This window comes from Scyliorhinus torazame, chromosome 5 (assembly GCF_047496885.1).
Source record: "Scyliorhinus torazame isolate Kashiwa2021f chromosome 5, sScyTor2.1, whole genome shotgun sequence".
NCBI lineage: Eukaryota > Metazoa > Chordata > Chondrichthyes > Carcharhiniformes > Scyliorhinidae > Scyliorhinus > Scyliorhinus torazame.
The window spans coordinates 248,324,281-248,342,482 of record NC_092711.1 but is presented as its reverse complement, the minus strand read 5'-3'; the positions used below and the strand labels follow the sequence as shown (position 1 = coordinate 248,342,482).

General features: G+C 41.5%; 1 protein-coding gene across 2 annotated transcripts; it reads right to left on the bottom strand.

The window, feature by feature from the left end:
- Window positions 1–366: 366 nt before the first annotated feature.
- On the bottom strand, window positions 367–18,068 carry sybl1 (synaptobrevin-like 1). 2 transcript variants are annotated; one of them, XM_072505310.1, is made up of 8 exons: window positions 17,917–18,068; window positions 16,250–16,412; window positions 14,385–14,442; window positions 13,865–14,002; window positions 7,921–8,011; window positions 4,418–4,485; window positions 3,249–3,341; window positions 367–673 (listed from the first exon to the last, which is right to left on the bottom strand). In XM_072505310.1, exons 2-8 carry the CDS (start codon window positions 16,393–16,395, stop codon window positions 605–607), a joined length of 663 nt encoding a protein of 220 aa, XP_072361411.1. In that variant the 5' UTR covers window positions 16,396–16,412; window positions 17,917–18,068; the 3' UTR covers window positions 367–604. The 2 variants fall into 2 exon arrangements, with proteins under 2 accessions (XP_072361411.1, XP_072361412.1); XM_072505311.1 differs by lacking the exon at window positions 17,917–18,068 and adding an exon at window positions 17,612–17,851.
- Window positions 18,069–18,202: the final 134 nt, after the last annotated feature.

Genomic DNA, 18,202 nt, shown 5'->3' with positions numbered 1-18,202 from the left:
TTCTGAAGATTTGCAACACTTATACACTTTCCGAACTGTTGAGAAATGGAGCAATTTGGCATTGCGAGGTGGATAGATGGCCAATACCCCTGGATGGTCCAGAGGAAGCAGTGGTATTATCAGTTCCAACTTGGACAACTCGGGTTGTTGCATTCTCAGATTTTACCAGGGGTACGGAGGGATCACCAAGAGAAAAGGAAGGCAATCACAATTGACTTAGTACTACTCTAAATGGGTGATGACAGGAAAGTGTTCCTGCACACAATTTTAGAAAGTGCTCAACAGGTTGATTCAAGGCATTCAAAATAATGCACTATATTAATTTTAAAAAGTTTAGAACAATTACTTCACAATCACTGAATGCTCTCAAGAATAAAATATGGTTTTGTATTTCAGTTGTAATGCAGTAACTCCTTCAATTAATATGAAAGTATAAAAATGTCTGAAATATAAGGCAAGCAGAAACTATAGCCTTTCAATGCATGGTAATTGGAGGCAGAAAAGATGAAATATTACACGCAGATCTCCATTGAAATCCTCGTGCCAGTGGTTAAAACTAGATTTCTTCATTTTTCCTTCCGACGAACAGAACTATGGCTCTTACTCATTTCTGGATGCAAGTTGGCCATGAAAGACCTCCACATGCTGCTGACACAATGATGTAAATGACAACCTGCAACACATGTTAAGTTGGTATTACAAAGCAGATTTACTTGGCAGGTTTCTTTCTCCTCTACCCACCCTAACATCTTCACTAAACAATATATTTAACAGCAGTTAGAACAGATGAACACACACTGGAGAGAAAAGGCGGAGCAGGAAGTATATGCCAACAATACATCTAATAGAAATAAATTGTATACATGGAAGTTATAGGATTGTGTAACTTTAATATAATACCGAGGTGGCACAGCACTAATAATGTGAAATTCTAGCAATATTTTGCGAGCGTCTGAGGAGCAGTATTACCGCATGTCCTGTCTTCTTAGACATAGACGTGGAATTTGCAGTGCAGACAGAGGCCACCTGGCCCATCGAGTCTGCACCGGCCCATGGAAAGATCACTCTACCTAAGGCGCCGCCCCCCCCCCCCCCACCCCCCCCCCCCCACCCCCCCCCCCCCCCCCCCCCCCCCCACCCCCCCCCCCCCAACCTATCCCTGTAACCAATGTGCGACAGAGCGCATCCTATCCGGCTGCATCACAACCTGGTATGGCAAACTGCTCGGTCCAAGATTGCAAGAAACTGCAGAGTGTGGTGAACTCAGCCCAACGCATCACGCAAGCTTGCCACCCCACATTGATTCTAGATACACCTCCCGCTGCCTCAGGGAGGCAGACAGCATTATCAGAGACTCCTCCCACCCAGGCATTGCCTTCTTCCAGACCCTTCCATCAGGCAGAAGATACAGAAGTCTGAAGACCCGTACATCCAGACATTGGAACAGCTTCAAGACTCCTCAACGACTCCCCGTCGGACGGACCTGTTCCCTGTAAGAACACCATTCACGATGCTCATGCTCATGTATGTATTTGCTTTGTTTGGCCCCATATTCTGCACTGTAACCAATCATCGTTTGTCGATGTACCATTTGTAAATGTTCTCTGTTGATTATTCTTTTTGTTTACTATGTACGTACTGTGTACATTCCCTCAGTCGCAGAAAAATACTTTTCACGGTGCTTCGATACATGTGACAATAAATCAAATCAAGTCAAAATAACCCCATCTAACCTTTTTGGACACAATGGGCAATTGAGCATGGCCAATCCACCCAACCTGCACATCTTTTGACTGCGGGAGGAAATCGGAACACCCGGAGGAAACCCATGCAGACACGGGGAGAACGTGCAGACTCCACACAGACAGTGACCCACGCCGGGAATTGAACCTGGGACCCTGGAGCTGTGAATCCACTGTGCTAACGTGCCACCTACTTTCCCTAAAAAAAAAGTCCCTGATAAAGAATGGAATTAGTTTAAAAAAAAAAAAAAAAAAAAACTTTCAATGAACCATTGGTTGTTTCTACCACTCGAAGTTAGAGCATTGACACGTCTTTGAAGAGCTGAATGTTAGACCAAGAGCTGACGAGCTTGATGAGCTGAAGGGCCTTTTTGCATCTTTTTCTAATGCTCTTTTGTTTCAGTTGTAGTTCAAATATGCAATCAATACCGATTACACCCGAGGAAAGCCAACATTTTGAACAGACCCTCAACTAGTATTTATGTGGCTGAACACTAAATTTAAAGAGCTTTCACTATCAGCAAGAATTCTTCATAACTTTTTTGGAAATTTGGCAGTGGTAAAAATCAATATTCCTTTGGATACTTTTCTCTACGTTGTCTTACTTACTTTCCCCATCCTACTCCATTCAGCGCAAAGGAAATCAGTCTCAATTTGAAAAAGGGGAAAATACCACTTTTTAAAGGACAAAAGCAATTCCATAACATGAAGGGCTCAAATATAAATTATGAAGTGTGAATGTATGAGAAGTCTTATATAAAATAACTAGCATTTTGCCAAGGATGCTCTCACTTGCAGTAAGCAGTGTTTTGACCAATGCAAGGTGGCTCTTAAATCTCCACCTGCCCCCCACCACCCAAACATTTTTGTTGAAATCCCACTTGTCCATAGTCATTAAATATTGGAACATAGGAATTAGAAGCATAAGTAGGCAATTCAGCCCTTCGGGCCTGCTCAAACATTCAATCAGATCATGGCTGATCTCTTCCTGGTCTCAAAGCCACCACCCCATCTGTTCCTCAGATCCCTTTAACCCGCTGGATTTTGAGTTACAAACACAAGGAAATTAAAATTACATGAAAAACATCCAGAAACTCTCATTGAGAATTATGATCTCTGGAAATCCCAAATTTCTAAACACCCAATGTTCTTGACTAATGGAAACTGATTAGACTGTAGATTTCTTCCTTGAACGTATGATAATTGTACAAATTGGGAGGCTGTGAATCTATGGCCGTCTGTCAAAATTAAATTAATTCCTTTTTCGCCACCAGCAACTCTATTTCTTTTGCAAGTTACAAAGCGGAAAGATGCATTAGCTGTTTTGTAATTCAGCTGAGCAATCATTTTAAATTTTATTTGTCAAACATCACGTACAGGGCCCCAGACAAAACTTTTTAAACAAATGAATTTCAGAGCAGAGAAGCATGGCCTGGTATGAGAGTTCATTAACATGCTTTTTTAAACCCTAAAGGCACATTACACAGAAGAGAGAAATATACTTACAATTGCTACAATGACAATAATGATTGTAAGCTTGAGATTTTTCATACACATCGCTCTGGCCAAGTTTCTACTGGTGGTTTTAAATGTGACTGACTAAAAAAAAAACAAATAAATGCTACATGTGATTTTTTATTCCAAACAGAGCAGAGAAAAATGTAACATGAATGCTTTGGAGGGAAGTAGTTGAGGTGGGAGGTGGTGGTTGGAGAAGGTCTCTATATTTTTGTTTATAGAATAAAATAAATGGACATCGAAAGATAAATACTTGCATTTAAAAAAACACATTTTACAATCACTGGATATCTCAATGCACTTTAAGAAAAACAGGTGCAAGTCAATGCTGTAAAGTAGGAAACGGGGCTGCCAAAATAATAACTAGCTCCAACAAACAACATTGTGGTAATGACCAGATAATCTGTTTTTGCAATGTTGATTGAGGGATTAGATATTGGGCAGGGCACCAGGGCTAACTTCAAAAAGTACTATGGAATCTTTTACATCCACTTGACCAGGCCCCAATTTAAAGTCTCATCCAAGAGACAGCACTTCTGACAATGCAATGCTGGAGTGGGACTTGAACGCAGAATCCTGTGACTCAGATGAGAGTGCTACCCATTGAGCCATGGCAGACATACAAGGAGAACAAAAATCAACGCACAAATAAACAGCAGAAATAGCTGCAGTCTCAAGCTTTCTCCTCACCCACAACTCCCATTTCAAGAATTCACTTATAATTCAAAAAAGGTAAAAACATAGACAAATTTAATATTTACACAGTTTATGCAGTTGCTTGGTCGCCTCACTACATGGATTTGATTCTGACAAATGTCCGAAGTCAGAGGGAAGTTTTGGAAACTAGTATGATTTTTATACCTTCAGGTTGCTCACTTTCTAATGGACAGGGCCATAAAAAGGGATGTCATTATAAATGTTCTCCTTCTACACAAAATAGGTTTTTGGTGGTGATCAGAGAATGTTTACTGAGGAACTTTCAGAATTGAAAACAGAATTGGCCCAAACCCAATAATGGGCATCACGGAATATTACACTCAACTCTCACAATTGGACACAATTCACCCAGTTTTAGAATATACTTACCAAGTGAAATAATTTTAGAACGCAAATGTTTGCTTTGTATTTTTATTGCAAGAAAGACACTGGATACTCACAGAATCCACTAGGTTCTCAGTTTTGTCGATCAACAGCTCTAATTTTTCTCCTCTTTGTGCCACCAAATCTGTAGATTGGAAAAGTTGCCAGGTCAAGCCATGTCACAAAGAAATCAAAGCAACGAACTTTCAGGCAATGTATGAAATCAGTTAACACATTTCAGGCTGAAATCCAATTTTATTCTTGTGCAGTGTCTAATTTGCAGGAACTTGTTCAGGTTAATCAGCTTTCAAAATTACTTAAAAAAATTATCTTTAACATAAGTAACATCCAACAGTACCCACCTTGGTTAGCGGTGTTGGGGGAAGAGAAGGCAGTAGCAGGGAACATTGAAGGGTGCAGGACAGGATAGAAAGTGAGATTGTGTGGGGCAGTGGAGGGGATTAAAACGTAATATGCTGCTGGAAAGTAGAGTCGGTAAGGGTAGGAATGTGCCCCAAGTGTTGGAGAAATGGGCAGATTTTGACGAGGGTGAAGCAGCATTGTATTAAGTCAAAAGAGGGGGGAGGTGATGATTCACCTTTGGACAAAGCAGGAAAAAGGCATTGCAGGAAATATGCTGCTTAAGTTTAGATATACAGAAGTGGAACAATGCCAAATCATCCCAACGGAATTGGACAACATAGGAAGAGCAAATGGTGGTTGAATTTATTAAATGCTGTGGACAAGTCAGGAGGATCAAATGCCAATGGTAATCTTGGTGCTCTAAACAGGGCAGGGCCCAAGTGGAAATGATCAGAACAGAGTTTGAGAGACAGCGATGGAGCTGGGCAATAACACATTAGAGGGCCTTAGTGACGGAAGGTCTTAGTGGTGGCATCCTAATTAGACTGCATAGATGCACGAGAGTAGGCTTAAGATTGGGTGAATACCCTAATTTTAAAAAGGGAGATGCTCACGAGTTAAATGCAGAAACGAGTAAGAGAACAGGAGGTAAATCTTAGAAGAGACAACAAGCTCAGAGAGAATGGCGAGGAATAAACTGAAGATAAATTGCAGTTACAGAAGAATTATAGGTAGGCAAGGTAAGTCAAGAGGATTGGGAAGAAAAGACAGAATACAGATTGCTTCAATAGAGGAAAATATGCACTTTGCATTGAAGGGGAGGTGTAGAAATAGGGACAAACAAGTTTGAGTTAATGTTTCATCATGCCGAAGAGCTATAACATTGTCTTTCCCCTTCAGGATCATCCAGAGTGAGGTCCAGTAGCAGTGAGACAAGCCTGACCATGAAGAATTGAGAGAAAATGGGGATTATAGCAGAGGAAACAGCAAGCGTAAAAGATAATCTGTTGGATAGAAAGAAAAGGCATTGAGGGAACACAGCAGTGTGAAGATGGATTTTAAAAATATATTTTGGGAATATTGTGGTAGTCTTTAAAGGAGATTGTGTGTGTACATGATTTAACGAAGCTGGGGAAGGTTAATAGAGACAGCCAGTCAATGAGAAGTGCAGGATAAAAGGGGTAAAAGTGAAATATGCATGCATTTGTAATGAGAGGCTATGGTGAAGTGGATTTACAAGTAAATAGGTTGGGTTTGAAAAATGTATAGGAGTAGATAGGGTTTTAAAAGCTGTTAAAAGGAGAGTTTAAGGGACGTTTACAATTTACAGAGGTTTCAAAAATAAACCAGGGAAGGTTAAGTTTATTTGACCCAAAAAGTGGAGGAGATTGGAAAATATGAAAACATTTTATATTTTGGAAACACCGAGTTCAAAGATATGTCAAGGACAATGGAATCGGAGATGAAAAAGGAAAAGGATATTAAGGAAAGACGCTGAACAGAGTTGTGGTCACTGCATGGGGGAAGATGTTCTTAGATCAGAATGGTGCTGAGCGGTGTGAAATCTGAAGCAGACATCCAGAGACCAGAAAAGTCTTTGTCGCAGAAAGCAATTTGTTTTCTGAGCTTTCTTGGATTTCCTCAACAGAGTGGGAGAATTTGAGTAGTGTGTTAATATCGTCACTAAAGTGACAGCAGTTCTTTGTCTTGGCTAATATTACTGGAATTCTATAGATAAAAATCTAAGAGAGTTGTTGCTAAGTAATTTACTTGCGTACCCTGTCCAAGTATTTTTTTTTGTAAAACCATTTTAACTGTCAATCTTCAATCTTGTGTGCTTAAGCTTTTTTTCTGGTAACAAATCTTTTGAAGTCCTAAAACGTTAGAGTTTAATGCTTCTGGGATTAATTTTTCCTCATTTTCAAATTACAAATGATAGTGATCAATAAGACAAGTTTCCTTACAGGATTCGACTTTCTCAGCAAACAACATCCGCTCTGGTCATAACAGTAGCAAAGTATTGCGTGGACAATCTGAAAGGGTGGCAAATTCATGACTGAATGAATGAGGGCATTCATTGATGGGGGTTGTTACTAGGACAGATGTTGGGGTTTGGGGAAGTGAAGGCTTCAACAGTAGCCAAAAGTCAGAGGAGACAACCTCAGGTGATCAAGAGCAAAGAGATCACTAGAGATAGCGAAGTTGAGGGGCTGATCACAGGTGGGACAGCTTATATGAATGGGGAGATTAAACAAGGACAGAAGAAAAGTTGGATCAATCTTTCATAACAAGAGACAACTTGGCAAGTTATCTACTTGTGGTTTGTTTTGCAACGTCCAACAAATCATAGTAAGCTTTAGAGTAGTTCCTTTCCTTGAAGTAATGATAATAATAAGTAGTCATGTTATCAATGTCCACAGAAGTCATATGCCAGAAATGGATGAAGGACTAAAGGTCAGGTCTCTTTCAAATGAAGCAACAGTAAAGAAAATGGATTCAATCTTGCAACTGTGGCCATAGATGTCAGCTTCACATTAATACAAATACCACTTCACTTGCATGAAGCACTAATGTCTGTGGTTAACATCCGTGATGCAGTATTAGCCAAGGCAAGAACAGCTGTCACTTTAGTGACACACACTGCTGCCCAGTTTCTAGGAATATTAAAATTGATATTAAAAAAATTAAACTTAAAGCTAAATACTGCAAATGTTCAGGTGAGGTGCATCTGGAGAGAGGGTTAAAGATGAAATGTCATCAATTTGCAAAGTTAACTTTACCTTCCTCTCTGCAAAGAGCTTGCCTGACCTGTTAAGTGTTTCCAGCATTTTGTATTTTTGTTTAATTAAGCCAAAAGCATATTGGTGTGAACATGGAAGTGTGTTTTTTTGAGGATTGCAATCATACAAGATTAAATAACAGGTTCACAATCAACACTAGAAACATGCAATGATACAAACTAATAGCAACTGATATACAAATGCAACATTTGACTATCAATGTTGGGTTGAAGGGTGGCAGTATTGGAATATCAACACACCAGAAGTTGTACAGCTCCGTTGGGACAGGGGGACTGGTGTATTCCAATGAGTTATCACAAATCTTGGTGTTTAGTTATAAAACAATCAATTTGAGAACCTGGTGTGCAATAACTGGAAAGAGAAAACGGGATTTTCAAAACTTGAGGCTCTGTATACATCTCTATTTTCGTACGTACCAATATTTCGGACCATGATTCCTTTCAACTCATCTACTTGTGCTTGAGTCTCCGAAATACGTCCAGAGTTCCTGTTTTCTGACAAGTGTTTCTGAAATCATGTGACAAACTCAATATTCACTATTTCTAAAGGTCAGATGCACATCCACATGACATCTATGTAGGTTTATGTTCAAGCTGTTTATTCAGACACCCAATTGCAGAAAAATGAGGTGGAGTGACTGCTAGGCTAGAATTTGAACTCCACAACAACATATCCTCCTGTCTCCCTTGTTCTCGATGTTCAAGAATGTATGAATTTGTTCTGCTTGCTGGATGCACACTTAGTATGTCAGTGACATTCAATCGTGACAACTTAGCAAATTCACAACTTCACAGTCAATGTCTTTCTTCAAGACCATTTTCTGAAACAAAGCAAACTTGGAAGTATAGAGACCACAAGGGTCAACAATTGGACATTTCCCAGCTCTGAACTAAATTGCATACCATGGCCGGGATTCTCTGACCCAAGTTGGCCTCACCACCGCTGCCAGCGAGAAAGGAGAATATGGCGCTCAGCCAAAACTCCATTCACTGTAGCATAACCGGAGAATCCCGCCAGCGTGAATGGACAGAGAATCCCCACCTGTGTTTGGAATCACAAACATTTTTCTCAGTCTATTAATTCCATCTGTTCCTCACACCACTCTTCCTTGTATTTATCATCCTACTCCTCAATGCTCATCTTCCCCAGTTTATGGTATCCTGTTTATATATTGCATACAACGCAACTATACTACTGAACTAAAATGGGTGATTAACAGACATTGTACAAAGCAGTTGAGTTATTAGACTTCAAATATAGGGAAATAAAGGTAACACATTCAAAGTAGGACAATTATAATTCTCTTCACACTTTTTGGTCCAGTTATATTATGTCAGGTGGTCTCTGGTCCTGTTCTACAATGTGTGAGGAGTCTGGGTATGATATTTAACTATGTGGAGCATCTGTCAGTCATGGTTCTATCCTCATCTGCACACATTCTATGTGAGGGGTATTAGTGGATAACTTTAATAAAAATAAAAAAATTAGAGGTTTTCACAAAATATCAACAACAAAATGAAAAAGGAACCCAATAGAATTAAATACAGAACATTTTTAAAAACCCATGCCCCCCCCATACATAAATAAATTAACACCCCGAATTAACACATAGCAAATATATACACCCCCTCAGATCCCCCAGTGTAAACAAACAAAAATAAAATAGAACCCCCCACCCCCCCGGGTTGCTGCAGCTGACCATTATCTACCTGTCTACCGTTCTGCCAGGAAGTCCAAGAACGGTTGCCACCGCCTGAAAAACCCTTGCACCGATCCCCTTAAGGCAAATTTCACCCTCTCCAATTTAATAAACCCTGCCAGATCGTTGATCCAGGATTCCAAGCTTGGGGGCCTCGCATCCATCCACTGAAGAAGAATCCTTCGCCGGGCTACCAGGGACGCAAAGGCCAGAATACCAGCCTCTTTCGCCTCCTGCACTCCCGGCTCCCCTGCAAGCCCAAATATTGCGAGCCCCCAGCCCAGTTTGACCCTGGATCCTACCACCCATGACACCGTCCTCGCTACACCCTTCCAAAATTCCTCCAGCGCTGGGCATGCCCAGAACATATGGGTGTGATTTGCTGGGCCCCCTAACACCTAACACACCTGTCCTCGCCTCCAAAGAACCGACTCATCCTTGCCCCGGTCATGTGTGCCCTGTGCTGCACCTTAAACTTATCTGTATGAGGCTGAGCCTTGTGCACGAAGAGGAAGAGTTCACCCTCCCAAGGGCATCTGCCCACATCCCCTCCTCGATCCCCTCCCCCCAACTTACCTTTCAACTCCACCACCGAGGCCTCCTCCTCCTCCTGCATCATCTGATAAGTTACGGAGATCTCCCCCCCCCTCCTCCCCCCCGAGAGCACCCGGTCCTGTACTGTGCGTGGCAGCAGCCGCGGGAATTTTAAACAACATTTAAAAGGTAACATATATGGGCTGATAATTGATGGACCATTACAAAGACTGTTTGTTCCTCTGAAATTATACTTGGAAGTCAAGGCCAGAATCTTAGCGAGCAGTTTAGCTCCCACGCTTAAAAGCGAGATGAGTCGATACGACCCGCACTCTGTCAACTCCCTGTCCTTCTTATGGAGCAAGGAAATATAGGCTTGAGAAAGGGTCGGAGGCAATGAACCGCAGCAGGGAGCCGTCAAACATATCAGATAACAAAGATGCGAGCTGTTTAGGGAACTGCTTATAAAATTTCATCGGAAAGCCATCTGGGTCAGAGGTCCTAACAGCCTTCATCAGCCCAATACATTTTAAAATCTTGTCTGGGCATAACGGGGAGTCCAACTCTCACCTCTTGTCTGCCTTGACAGTTGGGATGGGCAGGTCATTCAGAAACTCAGACACTATTGACTTGTCCACAGGGGGCTCAGATTTACAGAGACCAAAATAATAGGATTTAAAAGCCGCATTGTCCTGGAAAGGAGCAGAAACAAGGTTGCCCCATCTGGATTGAGTATCTGGGGGATCAGATGGGAGGCAGTCTGGCGTATAAGACGACAACTGGCTTTATCCCCCATAGTCTTAAAAAATACCCCTGGAGCACAGTATCTGATGTATGGCCATATCAGTGGCCAGAGGCTCGAACTGGGTCTGCGACATTTTTCTGCTTGCATCGAGCGAGTACTGGTGACCTACCTCTAAAATGGAATCCACCATTCATCAATAGAGGTGGCTAAGCGCTTGCAAAATGTTATTTTTTTTAAAAAATCAGACAGCGAAGTAGTATACAACCTTCAGGGTAGACGTTGGGTGGGATCAGATTCCAGCAACAGATGAACAAAATGTGGGGTGTGGTCAGAGATTACGATTGCTGAGCACTCAGCCGCCACTCCCAAAAGGAGGAGACCCCATTTAAAATGAAAAAAAAAAATCAATGCGGGAATACACATGGTGAACATGGGGGGGGGGGGGGGGGGGGGGGGGGGGGGGGAGAGAAAAAAGAGAAATCACGGTCATTCAGGTGCAATAAATGCAAGGGATCTACCCCCCACCATGTCCAAAACAAAGCAAAGCACTGGCCATCCTCAAAGGGACAAAGATTTGGGATTAGAGTGATCCAATTTAGGTTCCCAAACACAGCTCAGGTTACCTAAATAAGACGGTATTGAGTCGAGCTTGGGGAGGAATTAATGAATCCGAATTCGGAGCATAAACGTTGACCAAAACTACAGGGTGCTGGACAGGGCACCACAAACGATTATATATCGACCATTGGGGTCGGCCATGATCTGAGGAGAGAAGAACTGGACTCGTATTAATTAGAATTGATGTATTATGGCCCTGCTATTGAAACTAGAATGAAAAACTTGTCCAACCCAACCTTTGCGTTGCCTGGCTTGATCTTTATTACACAAATTGGTTTCTTGGAATTAAAGAATGTGAGTTTCGGCTCTTAAGATGAGCGAATGCTCTTGACCGTTTTACATGCCCATTTAAAACCCCTAACATTCAAAGTAATCAGTTGGATTGGAGGTCTCCCTCAAATCTCCCAAGGGGAGATGTTAAACAAGGGACACACAAAGACAAAGCAAGACGACCACTCACGATGGCCCTCGGACCAAGTCAGATGACTCAACAAAGACCAGCAGAGACAGTCAGCAAACGAAAACTCACCCCACACCGCCCTCCTCCCCACCCCAAAAAATCATTCATAGTTGTTAACCACACCCACAAAGCAAAAGGAATGAGGGCAAACAATAAATAACTTAACCTAAAGCCTACAATTGACAAAACATAACGAAACAAACTCCAAGCTCATTTTAAAAACTAATAGGAGCTACAGAAAATGCTCTAATATCACTCCCGTTAACTAACATCCTTTGTTAGCAGGAAGTCTCCCAATTGGACAGTAAACATGTATTCAGCAGCAATCTCAATACAAGTAAGGGAATTAATAACAAACCCAAGCAATGAACATGAAAAGAAACAAAACGCAAAGTCCCCATACACAGAGCCATGTAACAAATCAAACAGAACACAACTTGTGCCTCTGGACAAAGGAGTCAGCATCGGCGGTGAGCCAAAGTGGTCTTTTTCTTGGAACGTTACTCGAAAGCGAGCTGGATAGACATCCCAACCTTGACTCCATTCTTGTACAGAATAGATTTCACTATTAAAGAGGCCCTTTGCTAGATGTGCACTCATGTCTTGGTATAGCCAAATGAGTGGCCTTCCCATTTGAACTAACATTGCTCCCTTACCCATCGAAGAACCACCGGCTTCTCTTTGAAACTGTGAAATCTTGCGATCACTGCACAAGGAGGATCTCCCGGGCAAGGCTTAGGTCAAAGCGAGCGATGGGACGGTCTAATTCTGGTTGGGATTGAAGTACATCCCCACCCACCATCTTGTGGAATATGTCAGAGAAATACCCAGTAGGGTGCAGCCTTCTATCCCCTCTGGTAACTCCACATTATGAATATTCTGTCTTCTGGATCTATTCTCCAGGTAATTTAACTTAGTTGTTAAATGTTTGTTAACTTCAACCACAGAAACAAGTTTGGACTCCGGGGAGGTGATTCGATCACTATAGTCTGACAAAGCCATCTCCATGACTTTAATTGTGGTTCCATGAGCTTAGATGGTCTTACTGGTGGTTTCAAAAGCCAAATGAATGGGAGCCAAGGCCTCTTCAATTGATGTTTTAAAGATCCACCGACAAGTTGTCAATTTGTATCAAGCTCGATCACCAAAATATTGGAGAGCTTTGGCCGTTGATGTAGTGGTTGGAGAAGACGCTGACTCTGCCACCTTACCTCCAGTAGATCCAGACAAGGCTGCAGAGCCAGTTGATGAGTTTTGGACAAATTCATTTTTGGCGTCTGTCTCCTGTGGGCATTTCAGAGAAGAGGGAACTCTACACAACCATATTTCAGGATTTTTCCAGGATGTTAAAGACCTGTGGCATCGGGGAAAAGGGTTAAAAAAAGTCAGGTTTCCAGCGGGAGCCACCTTGTGCACATTCCCTCTCAACACGCCACTGGAAGTCCATGAGAAGATTTTAAAGCCTGTTTTTGGGAGTGGAGCTTGCAAACTGTCATATGACAATCATCTGAGGGGATTCTGAGGAGACATCCACAAACATTCACTTTGAAGAGTGTATTTGCCCAGAGTCACGTAGTACGAGATGGTGTGTTGGAGACTATAGTAGATTAAGATGTACTTTGTAACCCGTGTTCATCCTAAAACCCGAGAATAATTGTTAAATTAACAGGAGAGTAAAGGCATACTGCATCATAACCCAATTTTTTCATATTTAAATCTTTTTTTTCTTGTAGCAGTCCCGTGATGCTGTTCCTCCAGGCTTTATTATTAAAAAGTTATTCTTTTGAGCCTGGGTTCCATGCTGGGATCTCCTTGTCCAGTTATATCAGATGGGATCGTAACAATAGAATTTAGCAATGTGTTCAATGGTGACTTTAGCTACCATACCTAGGGAAGTGATTACAAGCCTCAGATCACCAAGATACCCAGAAACTAAAATCTATGTATTCTGTTGAGGGATAGGCGAGATAAAGGAAGCAATTACAGTACAAAATTAAAAACTTCAGTACTAAAATACAAATGTTACTAATTAGAACTTCTGGAATAGAGGCAAAAGATACTGTCTGAATTGAGGCATACAAAAAGATATCAAACAATTTTCCCTTTGTCAGAAAGTAGCGACACACAAAGTTGGAAAGATGGGATGGATGATATGACCAGCCTCTCTGCATTTTTAACTAGTGCAAGAACAAGCTGTCTTTTTTTTTTTTAATCCGAGGGAATGGTTTCTCGGAACACAACTAGCTTCCCCAGTTCCTATGTATCATTTGTACTTTAAAAGATTGAAAATTGCCACACACTCACCATTTGTGCTGCCAACACGTTTGAGAATTCACTGTTCATTGCATAAGGCAACGCTGTCTGTGCCCTTGAACCATACGTAGTTTGAAATCTTCTCTTTATTTCATTTAGAAAGGTAAAAGCTCGTGATCGTTCAAAATCCTTAAATGTGAAACAGAGAACCATTTCAACGAATTAAATGAAGTTCTAACATTCAAGATAAAAATCTAAATTTCACAGGTCTAAATACATGGAACATAAAAGGCACAAGAACAAGTATCGACATGACTTCCTCCTTCCTCTCCTTAACATTATTACAAATCAGTCATAAGACTTGAAATGTCTAACGTCCAGAGACTGAAATCTAGATTAAAGTGCATTCTAACATACAAAGAAAGCAATCAATGTAATTAAAAACAGATTGTTCATTAAAAGCATTATCTCATTGTGCAAATTGCACCCATTTTTGGTTCTGCAAATCTTCATATGTTTAACCACATGCTCCTAATCCCCCAAAGATTACTTGTTTTGATTTCATACTCACGTCATCTGTGATACACAGGTATATTATCCTCTCTTGACAAATATAATGAAATAAGTAACTGTGAAAGAGAAGAAATTGGTTAATGTTCAAAAGCTGGTTAGGTGCAACAGGTTATAGCAATGATTCTAGCATGTTTTGAGATTAACCACTTGCAGCGGACAATGGGGAGAAAATATTTGTAACTGGGAAGCATATGACTACATGACAATATATTGATACACCGGTGTTACAGCAATATCTGCAGAAGCTTCTATAGTTAACATAAAATTCCTCAAAAGCAATAAAGTAAAGTAACCATAGGCTGCTTCCCCTTTGAGGGGCAGAGCTAACTGGTGGTGGTTTAACCTGAGGATCACCACACCTCAGGTGAGGGGCAAGGTTGAGCCTTCATGAATAACCTGTGCCAGTACGGGAATTGAACGTACGATGTTGGCCTCGCTCTGAATCACAAACCAGCTGTCCACCCAACTGAGCTAAACCCGCCCAGTACTTTACAACGTATGCACATGAAATGAAAAAGAAATAAATCGCTTATTGTCACAAGTAGGCTTCAATGAAGTTACTGTGAAAAGCCCCTAGTCGCCACATTCCAGCGCCTGTTCGGGGAGGCTGTTACATTAAGTGAAGAAATTTAAATGGGGTGACTGGACATGCAATTTGAGAGATAGGATGTATAATTTTGATGGCAGAGATGCAGAAAGATTAAGTGATTTAGAGAGAAATAATAGTTGGTAGAGGGTGAAATATCAATCTTTGGTGGTGGGGGCTGTGTGAGGAAGAGGTGGATAGACTTGTAGTTTGATTCACAAGGGCTCAGTAGAACCGTTGAGGAATGAGTTAACGAGTTTTTAGAACTCAGTATAGGAGGAAACTGTAGACACTGAAGTTTCATTTGAGTAAATGAAGTTTGTGTCAGGTGGAGGCAAGTGAGGGAAAGCTTGAGAAAACAGATCAGGTAATGCCAAGTATTGAAGGTGGTAACAATAAAGTTGATCAAGGCCTTGGTGACAGACCAGATGTAAGCTGGGAAGGAGTGCAGTATAATGCTGTGACACTTGTTGTGAAGGGGTTAGATAACACAACACATAGAAAGACAAAGCTGCTGTAAAAGCCACAAATGCATTTAATACAGGCCAGCTTGGTCAAATCTATCCAGATTTCCACCACTGTTCCCAGTTAACAAACTGAGTTTTACCTGACACCTTCAAGCTATAGAACATTATGCGTAAATAAGATTTATTGTGCAGTGTCATGCATGATCCTTTCTCCTCTGGATCCAAGTTCAATCTCAGCTCAGATTGTGTGGATGAGTCTCACCTATCAGGTTCCTATGTAAAATTAATTTGGACACATTTTAAGTTCAGGAGTAACATGCATTGTTACTCAAAGGCCACAGATAAGCTGATACTGGAAATGGAAAATGTTACTGTGCTACTGTGGGTGTTTCTCCAATGCTGAGAAATACTATGAAGCAGACTCAAGACAACTTTATTCTGCATCCAACGTCTGTCATAAGCTCAGACTGGCTCTCAGGTGCCCAAGTATTCGAATTCCTTCACTAATAAGGAATGTGCGTGGTTTTCTTGTTAACAAATCATTCCACTACTGCACAATATAGTCTAAAGTAATGTGTGAAGATACAAAAACAAGGTAAAATTAGTAGACATAAAAACGATAAAATAAACCTAATGTAGGATCACAATGAGGTTAGCTTAGAGCAAGAGGGGTTTCTGTTGAATGAAATGCTCACAAGAATGCAAACACATACCAGAAAGAATAATTTATCACCTGAACAGTCTTTCCATATATATTGTACTGCTGATCTTAGTACTTACACAATTAGCAGACTCAAGGTTTTCACTTACTTTCCATGAGAATAGGTCAGCTTATTATTTTCAGATGGAATCTTTGATAGTATCTGCTCAGTCACTTCTAAGAAATTCCCTCCACACCAGGCATTCTTTGCAAGGATGGTCGTGCCTCTTGCAACTACTGCAAACAGGATAGCCATGGCTCCACTGAAAGGTGCTACAAGATAAAATTAGTTTGCAGTTAATATACAATTACCATACTTCAGAATAAATACTCCCACCATCAACATAATCTTATTGTACAATCAGAGTTTTACATCACATTTCAATGGATGAAACTTGTTTTAAAGTCGCCTCTTGATGTCTATCCAGGAAACTGGGGGTGGGGGGGGGGGGGGGGGGGGAGTAATTGAACAAACTTAAAACATTGCACACAGAGCAAAAACAAACTGGAATACAAAGTACCCATTATTTAACAATAATACTTTACCATGCCAAACGAGAATATCCCAACAAACTTGATGTATATCAGTTTACACAAATGTGAAAAATATCCCAAACCAATTCAGACAAAACAAAAATCTGGATGGCAATTAAAGGAGTAATTCAGAAGGATTGCCAAAATTCTGATCAGCGGCATGTTTAAAAGAGGTTCTTGGGGCAGCATGGTAGCATTGTGGATAGCACAATTGCTTCACAGCTCCAGGGTCCCAGGTTTGATTCCGGCTTGGGTCACTGTCTGTGCGGAGCCTGCACATCCTCCCCGTGTGTGCGTGGGTGTCCTCTGGGTGCTCCGGTTTCCTCCCACAGTCCAAAGATGTGCAGGTTAGGTGGATTGGCCATGATAAATTGCCCTTAGTGTCCAAAATTGCCCTGGTTGGGTGAGGTTACTGGGTTATGGGGATAGGGTGGAGTTGTTGACCTTGGGTAGGGTGTTCTTTCCAAGAGCCGGTGCAGACACGATGGGCCAAATGGCCTCCTTCTTCACTGTAAATTCTATGATAAATTAAAGTGCAAAGAGAAGGGGCAGAAGAGGTGTAGGGCTGAATTCTAGGATATGAGAGTCAGGTAGTTAAAAGGCACAGATGAAACAATGAGTAAACAAAGGAGAGTCCAAAAGTCAAAACAAGGAGCTAGAAGGTTTAAGGAGAGGTAGTAACAATTTCAAAGGGTTTGATCTACACAATGTCGGTCTCAAAATTGGATCTTAAAATTAAAGTTTGTCTTAATTGTTCTCTAAAAATGTAATTATTTATTTCAACATTATAGACTCATGTAACCCAAAAGAGAAAAATAGCTAGCTATCCATCACAGTATTTACATGCCCTGGCAATGCTGCCCTAACACCAAGCTGTAATATATCACACAAATTATAATAAAAATTAAATTAGAGAAAACAGGGGCAATTGTACAAACCTAATCTTCTCTCACCCTTCCTCGACAATTAGGTCTATGTAAGCTCGTCAGTCAGGTTTGGTGGCAAGTCTCACGCAGCTGAAAGGAATTCCCCCTCGTCAACCACATTAATTAATACACGGCAGCTGAGTCTGCGAGCTAAACAAACATTCCCCACACTTGAAGCCCCGTCGCAGCGATAGACATTTACACTGTGAAAGTGGACACAATTGGTGGCGGTCTCACACCCAGTACTGTAATTGGCTAAAGTCTGGTGTGGACGCCAGTCAGCCGGGACTCTCGCATCCTCTCCTGGGGATACTTACCTCCCGGAGCCTCCTCCTGTCCGAGGCCTTGTAGTCTTCAAACAAACTCCTCTCTCTCTCTCTCTCTCTCTCCACACTTCCGGTCAGCTGAGCCCTGTTCATCGCGCATGCGCATATGGGCGGGGCCTGCCCGGACAATTGGCGCATGTGCAGGTCGAGACCGGCCCGATGGGAAATGTAGTTTGGGCTGGGGACCACGAGAAAGGGAAAGGGAGGGAAAGGTGGATCGGGAACCTCGCTAAACTGCGAAGGCTGCCCACAAGGAAACTTTTGTTTCGGGAATGCG